General features: G+C 45.6%; 1 protein-coding gene across 1 annotated transcript; it reads left to right on the forward strand.

Annotated features, from left to right (window-relative positions):
* The first annotated feature begins 1395 nt into the window (after positions 1-1395).
* Positions 1396-24939, forward strand: LOC142856794 (histo-blood group ABO system transferase 1-like). Its single transcript, XM_075984445.1, has 7 exons — positions 1396-1482; positions 14320-14389; positions 15036-15092; positions 15747-15794; positions 20779-20814; positions 21306-21440; positions 23595-24939. The coding sequence occupies exons 1-7, from the start codon at positions 1470-1472 to the stop codon at positions 24283-24285; spliced, it is 1050 nt and encodes a 349-aa protein (XP_075840560.1). The 5' UTR covers positions 1396-1469; the 3' UTR covers positions 24286-24939.
* The last annotated feature ends 609 nt before the right edge of the window (positions 24940-25548 follow it).

The raw sequence follows: 25548 nt of genomic DNA on the forward strand, positions 1-25548 counted from the left end.
AATAAAAGCCTCTTCTTTGCCAAACTTCATTAGTGGTCACACTAGTGAATCTCTGGATGACCCCAGACCCATAACACTAGGACTGTTGACTGAGGTTTTTATCCTGCTCGGTCCTGCAGCCATTCAGTCCCAAAGAATCACACAGAGATCTACATTAATTACAAACTGATTGGCCTAGTATCTCAGGCCCTTTTTCTTAACTAATTTTTATAACTTATATTAGCCCATAGTTTTTGTGTATGTTGGCCACGTGGCTTGGTATCTTTTTCTGTGAGGCAGTCACATCTTTCTTCCTCTGCAGCTGGGTCACAACTGCAGACTGAAACTTCCCTCTTCCCAGAATTCTCATGGCCCTGCCTCTACTTCCTGCCTGGTCACCCCACCAATACTTCCTGACTGGCTACTGACCAATCAGCATTTTATTAAAAATGTACAAAAACCAAATCTTTACAGGGTAAAACCATTACCCCACAACATCAGGACCAAGAGTTTCCCATCCTAGAGCAGTAATTCTCAATCTTCCTGATCCTGAGACCTCTTAATACAGTTCCTCGTGTGGTGGCTCCTAACCATAAATTATTTTCATTGCTACTTCAAATTTTTAATTTTGCAACTGTTACGGATGGATATTTTTTGGAACTAGAACTTTGTTAAAGGGGTCACAAACCACAGGTTGAGAACCACTGAAGAGTTAATAACAAGGTAGAAAGTATCACCGACTTTGGGTTGTTTAGCGGATGTGCCTTCAAGGTGCTCAGGTGATGAGAAGGAGGGTTGGAAACATGGTTTCGATATCCAGGGCTGGATGAACTTGGGAGTGGGGCTACATGCCCATAATCACATTTGGAAAGTAGAAACAGATGTGGTTCAAGACTGTTCTACAGCGTATGTTGAGGACAGCCTGCCAAGAGAGAGAGAGAGAGAGAGAGAGAGAGAGAGAGAGAGAGAGAAAGATGCAGAGATAGACCTGAGAGAAGGAAGAGGAAGGAAAGAATGAGATGAGAGGGAAAGGAGGGAGAGAGGAGGAGAAAGAGATGGAAGAAGAAGGAGGGAAGTTTGGGAGAAAGATGAGAGAGAGAAAAAATCCTAAAACAAAACAGTCAGAAGAGGAGGGCTTGGGAGAGGGTTGATAAAGTAGGAAGGAACCTAAGCTGAAGAAGACAGTGGGGTCAGGTTTGGGGAAATCACAATGAAGGCAGGCTAGAGTAGATAGCAGGGGGAAACACCCACAATCCCCAGGATCTGAGTTGTAGGTGAGATACTGCCTGTGTCCATGGCAATAGCTGACTGAGGACACCTGGTTCCTGTAGACACACCTAGGTAAATCTAAATTCAGCCAGAGTTCTTCCCCGCCCACAGGCATTCAAGACTGGATTTTCGCTCCTGAGGGTGGGTCCTGCTGTGTGCCTGAGGTCTGGGCTGTGCCTAATGACTTGCTGCTCTGAAATTTAATCGTCCAGGGCCCGTTCATGTACCTCCGAGGTGAGCTGAGGGGTGAGGAAGGGGGCTGTGGGTACCCTCGATTGATTGCTAACCACCTGGTTGGGGCTTCATTGCTGCTGGGGCCAGAGAGGCTCAAAGGTGTCAGGGCCAGGCTTCCTGGCCTGGCAGGAGCCCCCAGGGCACCTACATCTGTGTGCTTGTGCGTGTGTACTGTTGAGGGGTGGGTAAGAGGGCAGAGGTCTGGATCACAGCAGAGAGTCCTGATCTGACATTGCAGACATTGAGTGCAAGTCTGTCTGTCTCCTTGTGTGGCATCCTCTTCTCCACCTGTCTAGGCATTTGAGGACAGAGATGGTGGTCAGTGGCCAGGAAGCTGGCCTTCCAGGAGCTCAGAGGAGTCCAGGCCATCTGTAGGGAGAAGGGGAGTAAGAAGGCTAAGGGGAGGCATCTCCAGGATTACAAGGCTGGAAGTGGACTGGCTAGGAGTTGTGATAGAAGGGTGTTGTAATAAGAGGCCGCTTGTTGGCTCCCAGCAGCTCAGCACCAAAATAATCACACAGAAACTGTATTAATTAAATCACTGCTTGGCCCATTAGCTCTAGCTTCTTATTGGCTAACTCTTACATCTTAATTTAACCCATTTCTATTAATCTGTGTATCACCACGTGGCTGTGGCTTCCATCTGGCTCTGGCAGGGCTACACATGGCTTCTCTCACACTCTGCCTCCTTTCTCCCAGCATCCCGTTTAGTTTTCCCCACATAGCTCTGTTCCCCTATAGCTCTGCTATAGGCCCAAAGCAGTTCCTTTATTAACCAATGATATTCACAGCATACAGAAGGGAATCCCACATCAGGAGGGAGGATGAGACTGGCTCCCCAGGCCTCCTCTGGTCAAGTCATGATCCTTTGGATAGAAAGAATATTCTCGGTGTTGCACAGAGAAACAATAGACAATGGAAAATTAATTTAGGAAGGGAATTTCTTTTGACAAAAGGGTTTGCTACGTGTGATCAAGGAGCACAAAGTCTGCTTAGTTTTTATTCTAGCATGAGTGGTGGCTCTCATCTCATTGGTGGGAGCTGGACCTTACTTACATCCTGGTGCCACTGATTATTAATTATCATCACAAAGGCTAAGGTCATTATAGAATAAACAGACTTACATGCCAGAATTCTAAAAGATGGGGTAAGCTATGGAGTCTTGGCCCTTTCTGGCTGACTATCTTGGATAGGAAAAAAACAAAAAAACTTCTCACTCATATTCCCTCTTTTCTCCCTGTTGTAAAATACAAAAAACAAAATTATGATTAAAAATTCATCTCTGTGTGTGATGTGTACATACACATGGGCGTGTGTGGCGGTCAGAGGACAGCTCTGTGGAGATGCTTCCCTTCTTCCTCCTGGGCTCCAGAGCTAAGACTCAGGTTGTCAAGCTTATGCAGAAAGGCTCTCTCTACCGAGCCATCTTACTGGTCAATCTCAGCAAATTTAGGTGCAGAGCTCAGTGTCTTTAAACACATTCACACTTAATGGGACCTCATCATATGCTATTTGGGAAGGTGAATTTGGGGTGGGGAGGAAGCTTGGTGCTGCCTCTCAGTCCCAGTGAGGGACCCTGCTATCGTGTGGGTGCTGTGGATCACCCATACTTTCATAGCAAGGCCCAGGATGGTTCAGTTTCTGGGATGAAAGTTAGGATAAGGGTGAAGCTGGGTGAGAAAGGAAGCTGCAGCCCATGGGTTGAACAGTGGAGGTGTGTTGGGGGAGGATGCCCCACACAAGGGATGAAAGTGCTGGGTGGGGGGAGGAACAAGAGTAATGCAAAGGAGTGACAAGCGTAGCAAAAGCAGGGATGTGTGGAGGGTTGGAGGCCCAAGGGAGTCAGTTTGTCATCCACCGTGTGAGCCATGGTTGGTGAGTCAACTCTCTGAGAATAGAAGAGAGAACCAGGTCTAGGCTGCCCAGGTGCCAGGTAAGTAGGAAGAAGGGATTGGCTGATGGGGAGAAAAGCTGGGGCTACTGACCTGGGTAGATTTTTCAAATTTTTGTGCAGAAGTAAGGCCAGACATGAAAGGAAGGCAGTGTCAGGGTCGGAAGAGGAAATGTCACCATCTGTTGTCACAGAGCTCGGTTGACTGCCTGCCCTACCTTACATCCTGCTCTGCTCTGACATCTCCTATTGCTCTGGGTCCCCATGCACCACTACCTAGTGCTTTTATATACCTAAGGTGCTTGCACATTTACATAGTATATGCATCTTGGTGTGGGAAAAGCTTGAACAAGCACAGCCAACATGTAAATGGGAAAGATTTATTACAGCAAGGGGAGGAAGGGACGCATTTTCAAAGCAATGCTCTCCCTGAGTAAACTAAGCTTAGAGATCCAGTAAGGGTGCCTGCACACCGTCATGAAGTGGCCAGCCAATACCTGAGCAAAAGCACACATGCTTTTACAGACCGTTACTTATTTGGGGTTATGTTTAAATGGGTAGCATTTGAGTTGTATTATAGAGATAATCTCCACACTGTTACCACACCAAACACCAGATATGACTTCTGCAATAGGCTCCAAACCCACCCTAAGAGTGTTGCATGGGACTAACCTACCCTTAGCACACTTTATAGTGTTATTAGAATGATTCACTGTGTGATAAGAGTGATTAATTGAATTGTGTGTTCCTGTCCCAACACCCAGTTTTCTCCATTCCCCGACACTCCATGTGGTCTCAAATCTATCACCTATTAGGTATGTTTTTATTACAAGGATGTTTGGTAACATACTCAGACCATCTGAAAAGTCTCATCTTTTAAGTGGGGTGCCTCTGAGCAGCACAAGAAGGTCTATAGGGAGTATAAATGGTAAGGGTCCAAGGCTCTGATTCTCGAGCTATTATAAAGAGAAGCTGGGGGAAGGGAAGGGAAGCTCAGGGACTGGAGAGGTTTAGGGTAGGGGTGGAGGGGAGAAGTGCTGAGAGGAGCCAGGACTCTGCAACAGAGACTTGCAATGGCGAGAAAAACTGGCCTCCGGAGTCTCATTTGACATGTCGGTAGGCACATCAGTTAGCCATTTGTCGCCCATATCTTCAGTCATACCCTTCCTGCCTTGTGTTGATGATATGGGACAATATATTTTCTTCTATGAGTGCTTCTGAGCTGAAATTGGGGCATTGTTGGGGAGCAGGCTGCGGGACTGGAATTACAGTGAAAGAACTGGAAAGGAAAGAGGAGTGCAGCCTGGGGGAACATCTGTTTTGTTGGCTGCCCAGGTCCCGTGAGATCACCTGGGGCTAGTGAAGTACAGGCAGCTTTGGAGCAGAACACAGGGGCTGAGGCTAAGCAGAAATTCCTTCAGAAACATGTAGGGCTGCAAGTTTGGAACAGTTTTCTGTCTTCGCTTGATTGGAAATCTACTCATCCAGAGATAGTCTAGGGGCAGAAGTAAGGTTAAGGAGTTTAGGGGAGTATTTTTTATCTTGGGTGTATGTTTGGAACAGCCAGACCTGTGGTCCTGGAAATTAGGGAAAGGGGTGGATTTGTAGATGAAAGTTTCTGTCCCACATGGTCCCTCAGCTGTCCAGTCCAAAGAAACACACAGAGGCTTATATTAAATCTAAGCTGTTTGACCATTAGCTCAGGCTTATTAGCTTGCTCTTACTACTTAAATTAATCAATAATTCTAGTCTATGTTTAGCCACATGGCTTAGTACCTTCTCTCAGTGCAACATTTTCATCTTGCTTCCTCTGCATCTGAGTGTTGACTGCAGACTGAGCCTTTCCTCTTCCCAGAATTCTCCTAGTCTAGTCACCTTGCCTATACTTTCTGCCTGGCTACTGGTCACTCAGCATTTTATTAAACCAATACAAGTGACAAATCTTTACAGGGTACAAGAGCATTATCCCACAGCACTTCTGTTTTTCTTTTCTTTTCAAAGCATGAACTCTGACTCTAATCTCCAAAGACCAGGGGAAGGGGAGGATTCCACCCTCGAGAATAGAGAGGTCTGGCTGTTGAATGACAGGAGTACTTATCAGGAGTCTATTAAATCCATGAGAAGAGGATCCTTACAAGAGGTGACTTCATATAAGCTTACATGAATTTTAAGTTTTAGATAAAAGTTTTAGATACATTATCATTAGCACTGTTTGTAATCTGTACTAAAATACAAAAAGTAGAAAAAGCAGTAGATTCATGTCGAGTCGTAGTAAAAGCCTGGGAACCCAATGAAATGAGTCTGGGCTAAAAGCATTAATACTCTTTTCTTTGTCCAGGGTGATGGATTTATAAATTGGACAGCGGTGTTGTGAGCATGATCAGAAACATTTTAAGTCTATACTTAGTCTATACTTAGAAGACAACCAAAGGGAATGTAAATATTTGAACTCATGACTATAGCAGTCAGTGCTTTACCAGGATTAGATTGATAGCTTATCAGTACTCCACTGATTAATGGAAAAACTCTGAACATTTTTTCTTCATATAACAATATAGTGAGAAAGAAAATCTGAAACATTTTCATTTTTTTACATACCTTAATTCACTTTTTTAAACCTTTACACATTGCATTTATACATATTAACACATTTTCTTAGATCCTCACAATGTACACAAATTTCAAACCTTTTCCTTCTATCTAGTCATTTACTATGAGATAGAGATGGTTGATTAATGAGAGCAGTCATTGTAAAGCAATTCCATTTATTTATTTACTTATTATTACTTTATAAATAATATCATTCAAAATTTCCTCTTCCTCCCCTCCTCCTACTTCCCTCCCATTCCTTCCTTCCCCTCTCCCTCCCCTTCCAGTCCTAAGAGAGGGCAGGGTACCCTGACTTGTGGGAAATCCAAGGCCCTCCCCACTCTATCCAGGCTTAGGAAGGTATGCATCCAAATAGAATAGGATCCCAAAAAGCCAGTACATGCAGTAGAGACAAATCCCAGTGCCATTATCATTGTCTTCTCAGTCTGCCCAAATTGTCAGCCACTGAATGGAAGGAAATCTTCACTAACCCCACATCAGACAAAGGTCTGATCTCCAAAATATATAAAGAGCTCAAGAAACTAGACATTAAAATTCTAAATAACTCAATTTAAAAATGGGGTACTGAACTAAACAGGGAATTCTCAACAGAAGAATTTCAAATAGCCAAAAGATACTTAAGGACATGTTCAACTTCCTTAGCTATCAGGGAAATGCAAATCAAAACAATTTTGAGATACTATCTTTCACCTGTCAGAATGGCTAAGATAAAAAACACCAATGATAACCTATGCCAAAGAGGATGTGGAGTAAGGAGAACACTCATCCATTGCTGGTGGGAATGCAAACTTAAGCAACCACTTTGGAAATCGGTGTGGTGGTTTCTCAGAAAATTAGGAATCAACCTACCTCAGGATTCAGCAATACCACTCTTGGGAATATACCTAAGAGATGCCCAATCATACTACAAGAGCATTTGTTCAACTATGTTCATAGCAGCATTATTTGTAATAACCAGAACCTGGAAACAACCTAGATGCCCCTCAATGGAAGAATAGATAAAGAAAGTATGTCATATCTACACATTAGAGTACTACTCAGTGGTAAAAAACAATGACATCTTGAATTTTGCATGCAAATGGATGGAAATACAAAACACTATCCTGAGTGAGATAACCCAGACCAAAAAATATGAATATGGTATATACTCACTCATTAGTGGATTCTAGCCATAAACAAAGGACTAGAGCTCATGATCCTAGAGAAGCTAAGTAATAAGGTGAACCCAAAGAAAAACATATATATATATATATATATATATATCCTACTGGAAATTGGAAACAGACAAGATCGCCAGGCAAAAGTTGGGAGCATGGGGGTGGGGTGGGATGGGGAAAGGGAGAGGGGGAGAGAGAAGGGAGAAGGGGAGGGTTGGAGAGAGCTTGGGGGAGTGAGATGGTTGAGATGGAGGAAGGACGGATATGGAATCAGGGAAGAAGATATCTTAATTAAGGGAGCCATTTTGGGGTTGGCAAGAGGCTTTGCTCTAGAGGGGTTCCCAGGTGTCCACAGGGATGTCCCCAGCTAGAACCCAGGGCAGTGGATGAGAGGGTGCCTGAACTGGCCTTGTCCCATAGTCAGACTGATGACTATCTTGAATATCACCATAGAAGCAATTCCTTACATTGAAACTTGTTTTATGAGTTTATCCTTTTTAGAGTAAATTCTGGCAGTAGATAAACTGTGTCTTTACAGCTGGAGACTAGTAGCTCTGGAAAAAAGTAAGGCCTGATTTTACCTGTGAAATGAACTGCTCTAGCAGCCTTGAGAAGGAGCTGTTTACCTGTTGCTGCTAAACTAACAAAGCTACAACACCTTCAACACCATCAGAGAACTGAGAAGGATAAATTATATCAGGAAATATAATTCAAATTGACTATGTATCAATTGAAACGACAGAAACTTATCACTACCTGGGTTATGGGTTCCCACAGGTTCCCACTGAAGGGATCTGTATGGGACACCTAAGACCAAGTTCTCAGCACAAAAGAGATTTATTTGCCCCAGAAGGACAAATATCAGGCAATCAGAGACAAATGCAGAAGATAGTGAAGGAGGGAAAAGGGGAAAGGAGCAAGGGAGAAAGTGAAGGGATATTTGTTCCAGAGGGACAAGGAACTGCCTTAAGATAGAGAGGAGACAGATGTGACCTATAGGCTTATAAAGGTAAAATGAGAAACACGTTTTAGGATGAGGTGTTTAATTTTAATTGTGCATGTTAATTAGTTGAGCCAAAGGGGGCTTTTGGTTGCTTGATTCAAATACTTTGATAGCTTTATCGTGGGAGTCTCAGGAGGGAGAAGTAGCCCAATAAGAGACTATCCCTTGATGAATATAATCTAATGGATCTTATCAAGGCAGAGGAAATGGGGAAGAATGGCAAAGTCTGCCACAGCCACGTTTGCTGTGCTCAGGCTGGCTATACATCCCCACCTATTTGCTTTATTATTGGGTTGCTGAGTGTTGGGTAAGTGGCCATCTCTTTCAGTTTTCAAGTCTTGGATCATTTCTTTTTCTTGTTTGATTGCTGTTTCTTGGTTATGTTTAAGGGATTTGTTGACTTCCTCAAATTCTTTGTCTTTCCCTCCATCTCTTTGAGAGAATTTTTCATTTCTGCTTTAAGGTCCTTGAGCATTCTCCTAAAGTTATTTTTTAGGTTATTTTCTTCTACTTCATCCGTATTGCTGTTTTAGAGTCACTAAATTTTGTTGGTGTCGTGTTGCTCTTTGTGGTTTTGAGTGAGTTCTAACCTTGTCTACCCCTCTTTTCCTCTGACTGCTATAGTTGGGGTCCTGTCTCTGGTGATCACTCTTCTAGGTGCCAGTGGATTCAAGGCTTAGATGCTTGCTCCTCATGGTGGAGTCTGGGACATGGTTCCTGTTACCCTGGAGGTCAGTCGGCATTCCCAGAGGTCACTTGGTGTTCCCAGAGTTTGATCTGCAATCCGGGAGTTTGTTTGAGCCTGCTCCCATGGAGATTGCTTGCTTGGGTCTGCTCCCTTGGAGGTCGCTGACTCAGGCCTGCTCCTGTGGAGGTGGTTGGTTTGCGCCTACTCTCATGGAGGTTGCTGGTTTGGGTCTGCTCTGGCAGAGGTTTCCAACTTGGGCCTGCTCCAGCGAAGGTGGCTGGCTCAGACCTGTTCCTGTGAGTGTTCCTGTCTCGAACCTGCTCCTACAGAAGTGACTGACCTGGACCAGGTCCTGTGGAGGTCGCTGGCTTGGGTCTGCTCTGGCTGAGGTCACTGGCTTGGGCCTGTTCCCAAGGAGGTTGCTGATCTGAGCCTGGTCCCACAGACATTGCTGTTTCAGGTCTCCTACTGCAGATGCCACTTACTCTGGCCTGCTCCCGCAGACGTCGCTGGCTCGGGGGACTGGACTCATAGAGATCACTCAAGTTTGATTTTTAATATGCCCGTATGCACCTACAGTCTCAACTCACACCCATAATCTCATAGGGTGACTCACTTTTTATTCCCAGGGATACATCATTTATCATTCTGGGCTGAGTGGGTGGTGCTGGGTAGTTGATGAAGACTCTTAGGGCAAAGTTTAGGTTAAAAAAAATATGATTTGTATAATATGGGGCCAGTCGTTCCTGGTGATTCCAACCACCTCAATGTTGGTGTTTGTTCAGCCAGGCTCTGTTTAGGCTCACTGGTCTCTCAGTGAGTGCGTCCTTGGAATGGGAAGGGGTAAATTTCTCTCTCTTTTTTGCTGTGGAAAGATAGGTTTGGAGAGACACAGAGGGAATGGAGTTGAGTTGCTATACTGTAATCCCTGCTTCTGTCATTGGGAATGCTTCCTGGGCTGTTCTCTGGGCTTTCTTTATCTGTTTACCTCCACTATCCTTCTTTTGTAATCTATAACTTCCCAATAAATGTTAACAGCTCTTATATAGTAAAACATACAGTGTATACAATTTGATAACTTTTGACACCTGTGACGCAGTCTTTAGCCAAGATAAGAAAACCAGCTCCTCATTTCCTTCTGCCCGTGAGCTGCATTGTTTCCTCAGGTCAGAGGCTAATCATTTTACTTGTTCTGGGACCCTCCGAGGACCACTGTTCAGTGGGTGTCCATAAACTTGAGGCCCCAGTTCAGGATCTCATCCATGCCTGGACCTGAGACAGATGTCTTGAAGAATAAAAACATTCAGGGTTTTTGAGGAACTTGGCAAATTAGTGCCTGTTCTTGGGCTACCCGTCTTGTTTAATCTCTATTCATCTACTTGGTGAAATTTGTTGAACACTGGTAGTTATCATCATCCAAGATACCAGAAGAATGCCTGCCACAGTGAGCAGGAAAAAGGAGGTAAGCTTGAAAGTATGAGTCTCCATATAATAAATGAGAGGCCTGATATGTGCAAGTTTGAGAACTAGTGTGTCAGGAGAAGAGCCAGTGCAGGGGAGGCACAGCACCAGAATTTGGTGAAGAGTGCTGGGAGGTAGAGAGGGCCCCCACCAGACGAAGAAAGCCTGGAGTTTAGACACAATGGTTGTTGGTGAGTTGGTTGAGCATGGTTTATGTGTGGGTTTTTAGAAAGTACTAGTTCTTGGAGAACTGATCAACCAGGAATTTTGGAAAGTACCTGCATGCTGGGTCTTCCTCTTTTCTGTGGGTCTCCCCAGTGCTTGACAAGAAGACCTAATGAACATCTCAGAAGCGATCATGCCTTAGGGTGACCTGCTTGTCAGAACCTGGCGGATCATACTTAGCCTCTCTTCATTCCATGTAGAAGTAGCAATTGATGGTTGGTGATACCGAAACAGAACAAACAGCAGCAAGTCCTGGCTAGTCTGTGACTCACAGAAACCCAACGGTTACTATGGTTTTAACTTGTGCTCTTCTAAGAACAAGAAATTTTGAGCAGCTTGTGTTTCTTTGGTAAAATGCCTGGTAAACTATTTTTTTTATCTTTTAAAGATGTTACTATCTCCTGTCTTAGGGTTTCTATTGCTGTGAAGAGATACCATGACCACAGTAGCACTTATAATAGAAATATATTAAATTGGGGAGAATTAATTCTAAGAGGTTGAGTTATTATAAAGGTTGCCATGGTCATGGTATCTCTTCACAGCATCATTGTGTGACATGGTGACTTGCAGGCAGACGTGGTGCTGGAAAAGCAGCTGAGTATTATACATCTTGACTCACAGGCAATAAGAAGTGGTCTGAGACACTGGGTCTGGCTGGAGCATATATGAGACCTCAAAGCCCACCTCCATAGTGACACACTTCCTCCAACAAAGCCAGACCTTCGAATAGTGCCTCTCCCTATGAGAGTATGGGGCCAATTACATTCAAATTACCACATATCCCTTTTTTATATTTCTTCAATTTTGAAAGTTACACACACACACACACACACACACACACACACACACACACATCCAGGAGTGAAAGTACAGATGGCAGGAGTGGGCATTAGGTGTCCCTCTTTATAACTCTTTATCTATTACTTTAAGGTAGGGTCTCTCTGTAAACCTGAGACTCAGTTAATCTAATCTTGAAGCCAACAAACCCCAAGGATACCTACACACACACACACACACACACACACACACACACACACACACACCTAGAGTGTGTGTTACCTGGTTACAGGCCTTCCTTCAGGAATTCTTGTTTTACATGCCTACTAGAATCCCAGCTCAGGCCCCAATGATAGCACAGCAAGTGTGCTTAATCCCTGAGAAACCTCTCCAGCTCCCACCACGTAGTGTTTGATGACTGCTAGAATGATGTGACGGGAAGAATGTAATTCCTTAAAAGGTTGAAACTGTTGGGGATATTTTTTTAAAGCAATAAAAACAATGACGAGGTCTCACACAATCCTGTGGTGAGTATTGACAGCATTGTGTTCTGTAAACATCCAGCCAAGAGGGCAGATGGGTCTCTAGATTCATATATAGATGAGGAGGAGAGTGTGGGACATAGTCAGCAAGGGAGTTCCTTGTTCAAAGAGCATCAAACAATATTTTAGATATAAAATTATTTATAATTATGTACATGAACATTCTGTCTGCATGGATTTCTGTGCACCAATTGTATTCTTGGTGCCTTAAAAGATCAGAGACCATATTGGATTAAATGGGCATATTTTGTTAGATTTAAATTAGATTATTTAGTTAGATTAGATTATTTAGTTAGATTGGTGGCATTGGTGGCGCATGCCTTTAATTCCAGCACTCAGAGCAAGAGGCAAGTGGATCTCTGAGTTCAAGCCCAGTCTGGTTTACAGACGGAGTTCCAGGACAGCTAGAGCTACATGGAAAAAAAAACCCTGTCTCAAAACAAACAAACAAACACCCCCAAAACAACAGCAACATCAACAACAACAAAAAAACCCAAAATACTCAACCAGACAAGAAAGGAACAAAAAAGTATACACACTGTTTCTTGCTTTTGCCTTTAAAACCCTTGCTCTTTCTTTTTTAATACACCAGGCATTTGGTTTTTTTAAAAAAAAAAAAGTTTATATTTATGTACATGAACATTCTTCTGCATGTATTTCTGTGAATCAATGGTATGCTTGGTGCCTTAAAAGGCCAGAGACCTTATTGGGTTCCCTGAAACTGGAGTTAATTATGGTTGTGAGATGCCATGTGCTCTTAATGTGGTGAGCCATCTCTTTATCCCCAAAGGAGATATTTTTAAAAGTTAAAAAGTAGCAACTATTTAAAGATTGGGGAGATGTTACCTTCCGTTAGATTCCTCTATAACCTGTGACCACCAAAGCATGGAGGAGAACATAATGAGGACAAAGAAAGTTCCCATGTCAGTTTCTCTTTGTTTGTTTCTAGAAGCTTTTAGATCTTAGCTGTTCCATTGTGGGAGGATGTGGAGACATGGAGAGGAAGCATAAGAAGTGGGTAAAGGTGCTGGAAGACAAATTTGACCTGAGTTCAATCCCTGGAACTCACAGTGTGGAAAGAGAATCGACCTTTGCAAGTTGCCTCTGACCTCCATTAGTGCTCTGAGGCACACACAGGTGCACACACATGCAACTAAATAAACAAATAAAATAAGAAACAAAGTATCAGATCAGGTGGTTTAAAGGGGAAGTAACCGGCTGGGACAGGGAGACTAAGGTCTTTTAGACATAAACCTCTAAAAACACACCATGTGTGTGCGGTGTGCCTGTGTCAGAGGACAGCCATGGGGAATGATGGTCCTTGCCTTTCACCTTGTTTGAGACAGGGTTTCTTTGTTGTTTCTCGCTGTGTGCAGCCCAGCTGGCTGTGAGCTTCCGGAGTCTCCCACCCCCTCCCATCTCATCACAGGAGTGCTGGGATTCCAGATGTCTGGGGATCTGAACTGAGGTCCCTATGCTTGTGTGGCTATGATAAAAGCTTTACCCACTGAGCTCTTCTCCAGAGCCCACACCTGAGTGTATTTAGATCTATGTCTTTTAAGTCTATTTGAACTTGATTATGAGAATACATAACTTCTAGAGACGTGACAGTCATCTGAGGTATTAGGGGCATAGGTCAGTGGTGAAACACTTACCCAATATTCATGAGCCCTAGGTTCCAACCCCAGTGTGAGAAAAAGTCCTAGAACAGGCCTGGTGCGGGACAATTGTAATATTCTGTCAATTATGTTTTAAATAAATGCTGATTGGCAAGTAGCCAGGCAGTAATTATAGGCAGGACAACCAGACAGGAAGTAGAAGCGGGTCAATGAGAACGGGGGAATTCTGGGAAGAAGGAAGTTCTTTCTGCGGTTGTGAGCCTGCCACAGAAGAAGAAAGATGTGACCTATCCTGCCAGAAAAAGTACTGAGCCATGTGGCTAACATAGATAAGAATAATGGGTTAATATAAGTTATAAGAGTAAGTAAGAAGCCTGAGCTAATGGGCCAATCAGTTTATAGTTAATATAGAACTCTGTGTGATTTCTTTGGGACTTAACGATTGTGGGAACCAGGAAGGACAGAAAACTCAGTCAACACATGCCAACTGCTGTCCTTGTGGATGGGAGCCTACAGGGGACAGAGGGGGAGCTGGCCCTAGCCTCCTCTGATGGAGTCAGCAATGGCCCCCAAGGTATTCATTTTGGTTCACTTCTGAAGGGGTGCTCAGTAGTTTGAGGACATGTGGGCCCAAGGGGATCCTGAGGACCCAAGGGAGCAGCTGGAGTCAGGAGCAGGAAGTAAACAACTTTCCCTCTGAGTGCTCAGCCAGGCTGGAGCCTCATCAAGGATTGGGGCTGCCTGAGATAGGGCACAGTGGTTGCTGTGGTAATGAGGATGACCTCTGAATCTCAGGAGAGACCTGGAGGGGGGTCAGGCCTAAGAACGGCATGTGTAACTGAATCCCTTGCTGCTGTTTTTCAGGAAGACAAAAATGCTACTCGCCTCACCTTGGAATCCTTCCCCTCACAATGTTCATCTTGGTCTTCTTTGGGTAAGAATCCAGGCTGGTGAGGAACAGCTCATCAGACCCTGATGGGGACCCTGAGACACAAGCATAGCCACTACCACGTCGGTCATGAGGATGCTGCTCTTGCTACAACACATTGGCATGTCATGCTTTTTTGGTCTCCTTAGTGAAGCCTCTCTTGCAAACCTCTTTTGATTTCACAAAATCTTGGGGCTGGATGCCCTGTCATTTGGCCATAGCTATGTGGGTGGGTCTGGGGAAGGAGAGGAAGGCAGGCCTGGTGGCTCTGAGGCAGTTCTCTCTAGATGCAGATGGTCTGAGAACCCTGACAGAGCAAAGTCACTGCTATGTCTACTGGGGCTTCTGTAGATGCAATCAGGAAATAGTCCCAGATGTGATCTTGGGCTATAGGTATCTGGCATGGGGGGGGGGGGTGTCTCCAGCTGTTACAGGTGTTCGCATACAGGTCTTGTGCCCAGGGTCCTTCCTCTCACCACCTCTTTTTCTAGTGTGATGGGCATGCTTAGTCCCGTCACGTGGCCCTGCATCCCCACTGAGAACTTCTGTGCTCACTGTGCTGGGTGCAGTGGTGCATTTTGGAGGCAGGGACAATCAGCTGGTCTCAGGTCTGTGTCCTGAACAGCTGCCCCTGTGTGCACCCTTTCCACAGCTATGGGTTCCTAAGCCAAAGAAGTCAGGAATTGGGACACCAAGGAACTGTGACTAGGTGAGTGTTTGTAAAATGTGTGTGTCATATATTTATGTATCATATGTGTGTGTAATATGTGTGTATCATATTTGTTTATATGTATGTATATATCATGTTTGTGTATCTGTCATACATGTGTGTATGTGTTTTGGTTACTAACTATGTGAATATTTTGCTACATGCTGTGGACTCTGCCTGTACTTCTGCGTGGATGGGTCTAGTCCTTTAGGCTGTCCAGAGCATCCTCAACTGCCCTCTGCTGTCTTTTTTTTTTTTTTTTGCAAAACACATAATGTGTATTTTATCTGCTCAAACACACAACAACAAAATTTTGGCTAACTTGTGTACAACACACAATCTATACTTGCATTGATAAAGAAATGTAAGTTACTTTAATGGAGTGATTTTGGGGGAAAACTGTTGTCTTTTCTAGGTTCAGGATCATTCTCCTACCTACATGGACAGCCCTTAGAACAATTACTCTTCCCTACCCATTGGAATCTATGGGATGACAGTGCCTGATTTCATGTTGTTGACATAGTGCCTGGGATGTTCACTACTATGTTGTTCTTAACTGTAACAGACAGACTATTGTACCCTCAGGAGCCGTGCTCCTTCCTCCAGTCTCTGTGTACCTGGTCAAAATCTGTCTCCTGTGTTCTCCTTTTGCAGTGTGCCTGTCAGGGAGCTGGATGTCCGGGAAGTTGTAGCCCTGTCAAGGTAACCTGCCCTCACATGGTGTTCCCCACTCTGAACTGAGGGGTGCAAATGGAGGGGTGTGTGTGTGTGTGTGTGTGTGTGTGTGTGTGTGTGTGTGTGTGTAATTATGAGCAGCTAGGATGTCCCTTCCTGGACCCAAAGCAGAGCACTTAGCCCTACACTTTGTGTTGACTAACTGCATGTCATTTGACTTTTAAATTGTTACATTTAAATTGTCTGCCTGGCTCTTATGGTACAACTGAGTTTACAGATTTCACCGCATTCCCAGGGCAGCATACACAGAACGTTTACTCGTTCAGCGTAGTAAGCACATTCACGCTGTGGTGCAGCCATCACCACCATCCGTCTCCAGAACATCCCATCTTGTAAACTGTGTCCGTTAAACACCGACTCCCCATTGCCCAGCCCTACTGGGGGTCCTGGAACTCATCTTGCCTGTTCTGTGTTGTTCCTCTGAGCACGGACACTCTGTAGTAGTGTCTCCTAGGGAAGGGGTCCTGTAGGGTTTATCTTATGTGACTGGCCAGACTCATCCACTAAGGGATCATCAAACTTTATCCCTGTGCAGGAATTTTCCATGTTTATTTAAAGGCTTCTTCTCTGTCTTAAAAAAAGATTAATTTTTATATGTGTATGAATGTTGTGCCTGCATGTATGTCTGTCACATTCATTTCAGAGCCCCAAAAAGCCAGAAAAGAAACTCAGATCCCCTAGAACTGAAGTAACAGGCTGTTGTGTTGTAATAGGAGCGGCAGGGCTGCGTTCCTGGCACCCGGCTGCCCGCACGGCTAGCTTTATACCCGAAATAATTACAGGGAAACTATATTCTTTTAAACACTGCTTGTCCCATTAGTTCCAGCCTCTTATTGGCTAGCTCTTACATATTGATCTAACCCATTTCTAATATTCTGTGTAGCCCATGAGGTGGCTTACCAGGGAAGATCTTAACCTGCGTCTGTCTGGAGTGGGAGAATCATGGCGGCTCTTAGACTCTGCTTCTTTCTCCCAGCATTCTGTTCTGTTTACTCAGCCTATCTAAATTCTGTCCTATCAGAGGCCAAGCAGTTTCTTTATTACTTAACCAATGAAACAACAGATAGAAAGATGACCCTCCTCCATCACTGTTGTGGTGTAGAAAGCTGTTTGTTCATCCTTGCTACCCAGAACCAAAATAACCACACAGAAACATTATTATTGAAATCACTGCTTGGCCCATTAGCTCTAGCTTTTTATTGGCTAACTCATATGTTAATTTAAGCCATCTCCATTCATCTGTGCACCATCATGCGGTTGTGCCTTACCAGCAAAGTTTTAGCACATCAGTCTCTGGTGGTGGCTCCATGGCATCTCTCTGACTCTGCCCTTTTTTTCTCCCAGCATTCAGCCTAGCTACCTAAGTTCTGTCTTACTATAGTTCCAAAGCAGTTTCTTTATTCATTAATGATAATCACAGCACAAAGAGGGGACTCCCACTTCATTGTGGGTCTCCATGTGGGTGCTGAGAACTGAATCCCATTGTGTTCTTACTGCTGAGCGTCTCTCCGGCCCTGCTCTCTGATTTATAAGCCATCATAGGGCAAGCAGCTTTCCAGCAAATGTGACTCTTGTCCCTTATGGCCTCACATCCTTTGTGGGGACATCCACTGCCATACACTGCCCCACGCTTTTTGAGGAAACTTTACACCTATGTTAGGACTGATCTCTGACAGAGACAATGTTAGTATTCAGGTTCACCTGGGCCCTGTCCCTTGGGAACCTGGCAGAGTGTGTCACACCCTGAGTCATGCCAATGTGCATGGCAAACAGTACCCTGTCCCTTTAAGAGACAAGCTCTGTCCACTCCTAATCTCTCCCTCCCTGCTCTTCTTATTTTATTTTTTTAAAAAAAGAAAACAAATTATACTTTTTCATTATACATAGCAATTCAAGTTCCCACTCTCTCCCCTCCTCCCATTTCCTCCACTTACCCCCTACCCCACCCCATCCCATCCACTCCACAGAGAGGGTAAGTCACAGTGCTTTGGGGAAGGTCCAAGGCCCTCCCTATTATATCTAGGCAGGGAAAGATATCCATCCAGAGAGAATGGGTTCTTCCAAAGCCAGTAGAAGCAGTAGGGATAAATCCTGGTGCCACTGCCAGTGGACCCTTCATCTGCCTCAGCCATGCAACTGTCAACCACATTCAGAGGGACTAGTTTGGTCCTATGCTGGTTCCTTCCCTGTCCAACTGGAGTTGGTGAGCTCCAATTAGCTCAGGTAAACTGTTTCATTGGGTGCCTCCATCATGGTCTTGACCTCTTTGCTCATATTCTCATTCCTCCAACTTTTCAACTGGACTTTGTGAGCTCAGCCCAGTACTCTGATGCAGATTTCTGACTCTGTTTTCATCAGTTGCTGAATGAAGGTTATACAGTAATATTTAAGATATTCATTAGTCTGATAACAGGGCAAGTTATGATCAGGCCCTCTCTCCTCTATTGCTTAGGGACTTAGCTGGGGTCATCCTTGGGAATTTCTCTAGTGCTAGGTTTCTTACTAGCCCAGAATGGCTCCCTCAATCAGAATATCTCTTTCCTTGCTCTCAATTCTGTCCTTCCTCTATCACGACTATCCCATTCTCTCAAGTACTCCTTTTCCTCTCCTTCTCTCCTCCTCTTCCCCTTCCACTGGAATTGAGTCCATTGATATTAAGAGGTGTTAATGACCAGTGATTATTAATTCCTGTTATTTTTCAGTGGTGTGCATGTGTGTTTCCCTTTTTGGGCTGGGGGGGTTGCTGGTGGGAGGTTATCTGTTGCCTGTGTTTTTGTGGGCACAGTTAACTTCCTTGGGTTGGGGTTTTCCTTCTAGTAGGGTTAGGTTTTGAATACACATTGTTTAAATCTGGTTTTTCATGGTATATCTTGTTTTCTCCATCAATGGTGATTGAAACCTTTGTTGGGTATAATAGTCTGGGCTTGCATCTGCAGCAATCTGCCCAGGACCTTCTGGCTTTTATGGTTTTCATTGAGAAGTTCAGTGTAATTCTATTAGGTTTACCTTTATATGTTACTTGACCTTTTTCCTTTGCAGCTCTTAATATTCTTTCTTGATTCTGTTTGTTTTGCGTTTTGATTATTATTTAGCTATGAGTGTCTATTTAGTGTTCTGTAAGCTTCTTATACCTTCATAGGGATAACCTTCTTTAGGTTGGAAAAGTTTTCTTCTGTGATTTTGTTGATTATATTTTCTGTGCCTTTGAGCTGGAGTTCTCCTTCTTCTATCCCTATTATTCTTAGGTTTAGTCTTTTCATGGTGTCCCAGATATTCTGAATATTTTGTGTTAAAAATTTGTTGAATTTTATGTTTTCTTTGATGAATGAATTGATTTCCTCTATAGTATCTTCAACACCTGAGATTCTCTCTTCCAACTCTTGTATTCTGTTGGTTATGCTTGCCTCTGTAGTTCCTGTTCATTTACCCAGATTTTTCATATCCATAATTTCCTCGGTTTGTGTTTTCTTTATTGCCTCTATTTCAGTATTCAGTCTCATAATCTTTGCTTCACCTGTTTGGTTGTTTTTTCATGGGTTTTTTTTTCTTTGAGGGATTTATTAAATTCTTCCAATTTTTTATCTTTTTCTCTGTTGTTTTAAGGGAGTTTTTCACTTCCTCTTTAAAGTCTCCATCATTTTCATAAAGTTACATTTAAAATCATTTTCTTCTGTTTCTTCTGGATTCAGATGATCAAGTCTTCCTGTTGTATAACCACTGTGTTCTTGTGTTACCACGTTGCTTTTTAGGTTGTTGAATGAATTCTTGCATTGGCGCCTACCAATCTCTTCCTTCAATTGATGCCGGCAGTGTCTTTGCATCTTGGTCCAATCCTTGCTGTGTTTGTTTTCGTCTTTAGGAACTATTCTCGATCTGCTCTATATTGTCACTCTCTGTGTCTTAGGGAGCCACTGAGATCTCTTAGCCCTCTGTCTTGGTCTGCTTTCCTGGTTTGCTCTCTTGGTCTACTCTGTGCAGCCACAGCTTGTACTTCAGAATCCCTTTCTTGGTCCTCCTCTTGATCCTCCATCATGGTTCTTGTGGTTCTCTCTGTTGGTCCTCTCTGTATTGTAGCAAACTGTATTTCAGAGTTCCACTGAGGTTGTGGAAGGATAGGCAAGTTTAGGAGCAGAGTGGGGCTTGTAGTTTGCAGAGTCCAATGGACATTGTCGATATTGGAGCAGTCTACCTTCAGGAAATCTCCTAGAGGCTGACTAGAGAAGCTGAGACAGGTGGGGGAGGGGTCTGGGGTTTGGGTCCATATAGAGGCCCTAGAGAGTGGTGTGTCCTGCCTGGTGGCTGGTCACTCATCTCTTGTTCCTCTGTGTATTGTAACAGACTGTGCTTTTCCCTCCCTGCTCTTCTGAAGATGTAAACAGGCCTTTGATTCCCTCTCCTCCCTTCTCTCCCTCCCATCCTTCCCTCCCTTCTATCCTACCCTCAATAAACTCCACACTCGAATTCTGTCTGCATGGTGTATTTGTCACCAATCATGATTTGGCCCCAATGCCACAAAGGTCTCTCTGGTGCCTTAACAGGTCCTTATATGCCATGGGACCCACCAGGGTCCCTTTCATGCCACAAATCATAACAGACAGAGAGAGCCAGGACTTTGTGTGCCACCAGCCAGAAGAGGATCAAGGCAGGTTGCTGGCCCAGGAGGGGTGGTCACCAACTACCAGGGACAAAACTTTGGTCCCATCAGGTTTGTGAATTTAAGTAGTTCTTGTCTCTCCTATCCTTAAGTGGGGTAGGAGATATCATGATTTCTCTCCCTACTTTCGGTCAAGACTGTGATCTTCCTGCTTCAGCTCATCCTCAGCTCCCAGGACCACGGACAGACATGATGCCCACAACTCGTTCAGGTCTGTGAGTCTGGTGCACAGCTGCCAGTGACTTGCATCCCAGGGACTTTCTTGTCACCTTGAGTTCTGGTGTTTTCTTATTGCAGGATGGTCTACGCCCAGCCAAAGGCGCTAACACCCAGGTGAGTAGATTTAGTCAGTGCATGTGTAGTGCAGGAGTCGCAAAGGTCCAGAAGGACAATTTGCTTGCTCTGGGGAATAGTTCAGCAGGACACCTGAGACCCTGGGTCAGTCTCTAGCACTGGAAAAACCAAGAACTCAGAAAAAAAAACCAAAAACCCAATTATAATTCTCTTTGCACTCACTTCAACAACCCTTTCCGAGACTTAAGGTCATCTCATTCTGGAGCCCAGAGCATCTTCTGGCTCTCATTCCCCATCTTGGCTTCTGTTCATTGTTTCCTGTTTCTGTCACCAAGGTTTTCAGGCTTCAGTGGTAGTAAACTCAGTTGCTTTTAGAGTGGGGTTGGGGTAGTCAGTGAGAGCTGCTGATTGGCCCAGCCTTCACTCAGGGATGGTGGGCAGCCCTGGGGGAAGCTGAGGGTATGGAATCTGAGAAGGGTTCCTGCAGACGTGTTTGATCACATGTTGCCTGTGGCTTTCTCTCCTTGCAGTAGAGAAGATGTTCTTGTCTTGACTCCGTGGCTGGCTCCCATCATCTGGGAGGGGACCTTCAACATCGACATCCTGAATGAGCAGTTCAGGCTTCAGAACACCACCATTGGACTGACCGTGTTTGCCATCAAAAAGTAAGCAGAGGGTGCTGGAGAGATGGCTGAGGATAAAGTACTTTCTTCAGGGACGTGAGGACCTGAGTTTGATCCCTAACACCCGTGTGATGACTGGGCATGGAGTCACGTTCCTGTAATCCCAGTACTGAGGGTGGAGGGGACAGACAAGTGGATCCGGGCAGCTTTCTGGACAGCACAGGCAAACATTCAGCTTCAGAGTTAGAGAAGGGACCCTGTCCAAAGAACAGAAAGGAAAAATGACAGAAGACCCCCCCAAAGTCAACCTCTGTCCTCCACCACACAGGCACACAGGCAAATAAACACAAATCTATACAATGGCCATGCACACACATGTACATATGTGCACAATGGCAAAGGTGGAGGCTAGACATACCTAGATATAAATTCCACGCTTGTATTTAGGATGCAGTGGGGGGTACGGCTTGTTCACTCTGCCACCTTCCTGACTACTGATGGGCTCACAGGGGAATGAAGCCCATCTCTGCCTCTATTCAGAACCCCAGGCCAACTGCCTCCAGGTCTCTGTGCTCTCAGGCAGATGCCATTTGCATCTCTCAGCACATGCATCAGGTGAGGAGCCCCGTTCCCAGGGCTGGCAGGGACCGGGTACCAGCAGAGCTGCGGCCACTGAAGCATCCTCGGATGCAGGAAGAGGACAGAAATGGTTGAGTGAAGCCTTAGACCTGGGGGCAGGGCATAGCTCTGGGACTCTGGGTCAGCTGACTTTAGATCTCAGGCAAGAACCTTGCCCTGTGGCAGCCTGTGAGGGCCTATGGGAGCCTGTGGCAGCCTGTGGGGGCCTGTGGGAGCCTGTGGCAGCTTGTGGGAGCCTGAGGGAGCCTGTGGGAGCCTATGGGAGCCTGTGGGCATCAGGCCAGGGCAACATTACAATGTGGAAGGCTGTAGGGGAAATGAGAGAGACATTTGTGCTGTCTGCATATGAGAATTCTGTATCCTTCCGTGCAGCGGTAGGTGAGGTTCAAGGGTAGCTCTGAGGCCTTTGTACCAATCGGACCTGAGAAAGGTTTGGGGCTCAGCTGGAGGGATCTTAGGCACCTTGAGAATGTCTGCAGCTACTAGGGAGTAGCTAGCAACTGACAGTAACAAGATACAAACATTACTTTGTCTGGGTGCTGCTGTGCATGAGCAAGAGCCCTGCGAGGTGTCGGTAGGTTATTGGCCTCTGAGGGAACCAGCCGGGAGCGCAGTGGTCACCTTTGCACAGGGAAAACAGCCACTTGCCTGTTTATGACAGGTGGGGAGGGCTTGGCACACTTGCCAGGTGATGGGGATCCCTGTTCCCATGATGGGGAAACATAACCCTGGGAAAAGCATCTAGGGGAAAGCAGCCATTGGAAACAGGTGAAAACCTGGACTGGGAGAGGAACTAGAATTCAGGTTAGAATCCTTCCGCCATTGGACCTGAGGGTTGGGATAGGCTTGCCCTTCTTTCTGGGGTGTCTGTCTCCCCTTCCCTGCGTACTCTGAGATGATTCCTCCTCTGGTGGAGTGAATGTGGATGACACTTAGGGACATAGTGAGTTACTGAGTGCCTTCTCCCCAGCACCTTCAAGTCTCTGATGAGGAAGGTCTGGGATACAGAGACCCCTTCCTTTCCTAAGGCAAAACCCTAAAGGGTGCCACAAAGGAGGGGTGCGGGTACCAGGCCCTTACAGATTCATCCATTTCCGCCAGGGTTTAGAAAGTGGGGCCCTGTTAGCACAGGCTCTGCTCAGGCCAATGCAAGGATGTAGGATGTGGAATGTTTTGGGAGGGAGCTGTCACTTTTGGGGGTAGGGTGACAGACTCATGGTGAGGTGGCCTGCTGAGGGGCCTTCCAAGACAAGAGATACCTGCAGCACATCTGCCTGGATCCCTATGTCTGGAGTCATCTCTGCTGCCTGAGTAAAAGCTTCCAGGCCTCTGCCTCAACATTTCTTGTTAAGATGTGGTGCTGATGTTATACTCTTTTGAAGCAAAGGAGGGTGAGGTGAGGAACAGCCTGCAGACCGCTCAGTACAGCTGTAAAGTGGGGATGCTGTTGCTTCAAGCCTCATGGTAGCCATGGTTTCTGCAGCCTGGGCCCCTGCCCTGGTTAGTCTTGCCCTAGCTGTGTTAAACCTCTGCTTACCCCTTTGTCATCGTCCACAGGTATGTGGTGTTCCTGAAACTGTTCCTGGAGACAGCAGAGCAGCACTTCATGGTGGGACACAAGGTCATCTACTATGTCTTCACTGACCGTCCTGCCGAGGTGCCGCAGGTGCCCCTGGGGGCAGGACGGAAGCTGGTGGTGCTGACCGTGCGCAACTACTCCCGCTGGCAGGATGTGTCCATGCACAGGATGGAGATGATCAGCCACTTCTCTGAGCGTCGCTTTCTGCAGGAGGTGGACTACCTGGTGTGTGCAGATGTGGACATGAAGTTCCAAGACCACGTGGGTGTGGAGATTCTCTCAGCACTCTTCAGTACCCTGCATCCCGGCTTCTACAGAAGCAGCCGAGAGGCCTTTACTTACGAGCGCCGGCTGAAGTCCAGGGCCTACATCCCCCACGATGAGGGTGACTTTTATTACATGGGGGCCTTCTTTGGGGGGTCAGTGGTGGAGGTGCACCGTCTCACCAAGGCCTGCCATCAGGCTATGGTGGAGGACAAGGCCAATGGCATCGAGGCCGTGTGGCATGATGAGAGTCATCTGAACAAGTACCTGCTGTACCACAAGCCTACAAAGGTGCTGTCCCCAGAGTACATGTGGGACCAGCAACTGCTGGGCTGGCCCTCTGTCATGAAGAAGCTGAGATATGTGGCTGTGCCCAAGAACCATCAGGCAATCAGGAACCGATAACTGAATTCCTATCGGAGAGGCCAGGCTTATATCCAGGGTCACTCCAGGCTGTGTGGAACTGGGAAGATTTGAGAGACATAATGAAGTGTTTATCTTCTACCCCACCTCAGAGTCTGGCAGGCTCAGTGCCACTTGGATTACCACATTCTGAGGCCCTAGAGTGACAGTCACTTTCAGTTCCCACTGTGTCCCTAAGCTCCTTCTCCTCAGGGGCTTGGTCCTGGAGCCTCCAGAAACAAGAGAAACTCTGTCACGCAGTTACCTGAGGGCTTGGGCATCCTCACTCAGTAGTTTCTTCCTCTTCTGGAGGCGTGGCAAGTGGTCAGTGTGCATGGAAGAGGCAGGAGGGCAGGGAGACTCACAGCCTGCAGGCCTCTGAGGTGCTTAGCTCCTGCTCAGCCCAGATGGCAGATCAACAACCAGGACCCTCACCTCTACTCAGTTTTGGTACATGAGGCAATAGTTAATTATCCATCCTGGGAATAAATGTATTTGTTGATGATGTGGGAAGTTTTAAATTTTCTTTCTCTTTATCTGAGGTACTTGGGGTTGAAACCAGAACCTCATGGATGCTATTTGAGCATGTTGCCGCTGAAGCTCGATCCCAGTCCAGGTTCTCCTAGGGAACACCTGACTAGACTTGCTGAGTCTTAGGTCCACTGCATTATTTTTAACTCTGGGTTTCATTTGAAGTTTCCAAATAAAGAGATTGTTACTTTTCTTTTCTTTTACTGTGTTGTGATCAAACTCCATTCCCAGCATCAAATTTACATTTTGGGGGGACCGTAGGGCAGGGTATTATTGCTTGCTTTCTATTGAGGCAGAATCTTTAGTAGCTCCAGCCAGTTTCAGCCTCACTATGTGGCCAGGGATGGCCTTGAACTCCTGATCCTCCTGTTTCTACCTCCAGAGTCCTGGGATTACAGGCATGCCACCATGCTAGCTCTGACATTCTTAATTTTCTTAAAATTCCATTTATCTTGATCTGCTTGTGGGACACCTAGTGATGGAGGCAGGGTCTGTCCCTAATGCTTTGGCTGACTTCCAGGAAGCCTCATACTGGGCTGCCTTGTGCAGGCTTAATACAAAGGGAGGAGCTTAGTCCTACTTGAACTTGCTATACCATGCTTTGTTGACACCCATGGACGCCTGCCCTTTTCTTTAAACAGAAACAAAGGAGGAGTGAATTGAGATGGGATGGGGTAAAGTGGTGGGGAGAGAATGGGAGGAAAAGAGGGGGGAAATTGGTTGGGATGTAAAATA

Source organism: Microtus pennsylvanicus, chromosome 9 (assembly GCF_037038515.1).
Source record: "Microtus pennsylvanicus isolate mMicPen1 chromosome 9, mMicPen1.hap1, whole genome shotgun sequence".
Taxonomy (NCBI): domain Eukaryota; kingdom Metazoa; phylum Chordata; class Mammalia; order Rodentia; family Cricetidae; genus Microtus; species Microtus pennsylvanicus.

Coding starts and splice junctions, on each gene's coding strand:
- LOC142856794 (XM_075984445.1), top strand. Junction 14,390..15,035: donor TTCATCTTGGTCTTCTTTGG/GTAAGAATCCAG, acceptor CCCTTTCCACAG/CTATGGGTTCCTAAGCCAAA. Junction 21,441..23,594: donor ACCGTGTTTGCCATCAAAAA/GTAAGCAGAGGG, acceptor CATCGTCCACAG/GTATGTGGTGTTCCTGAAAC.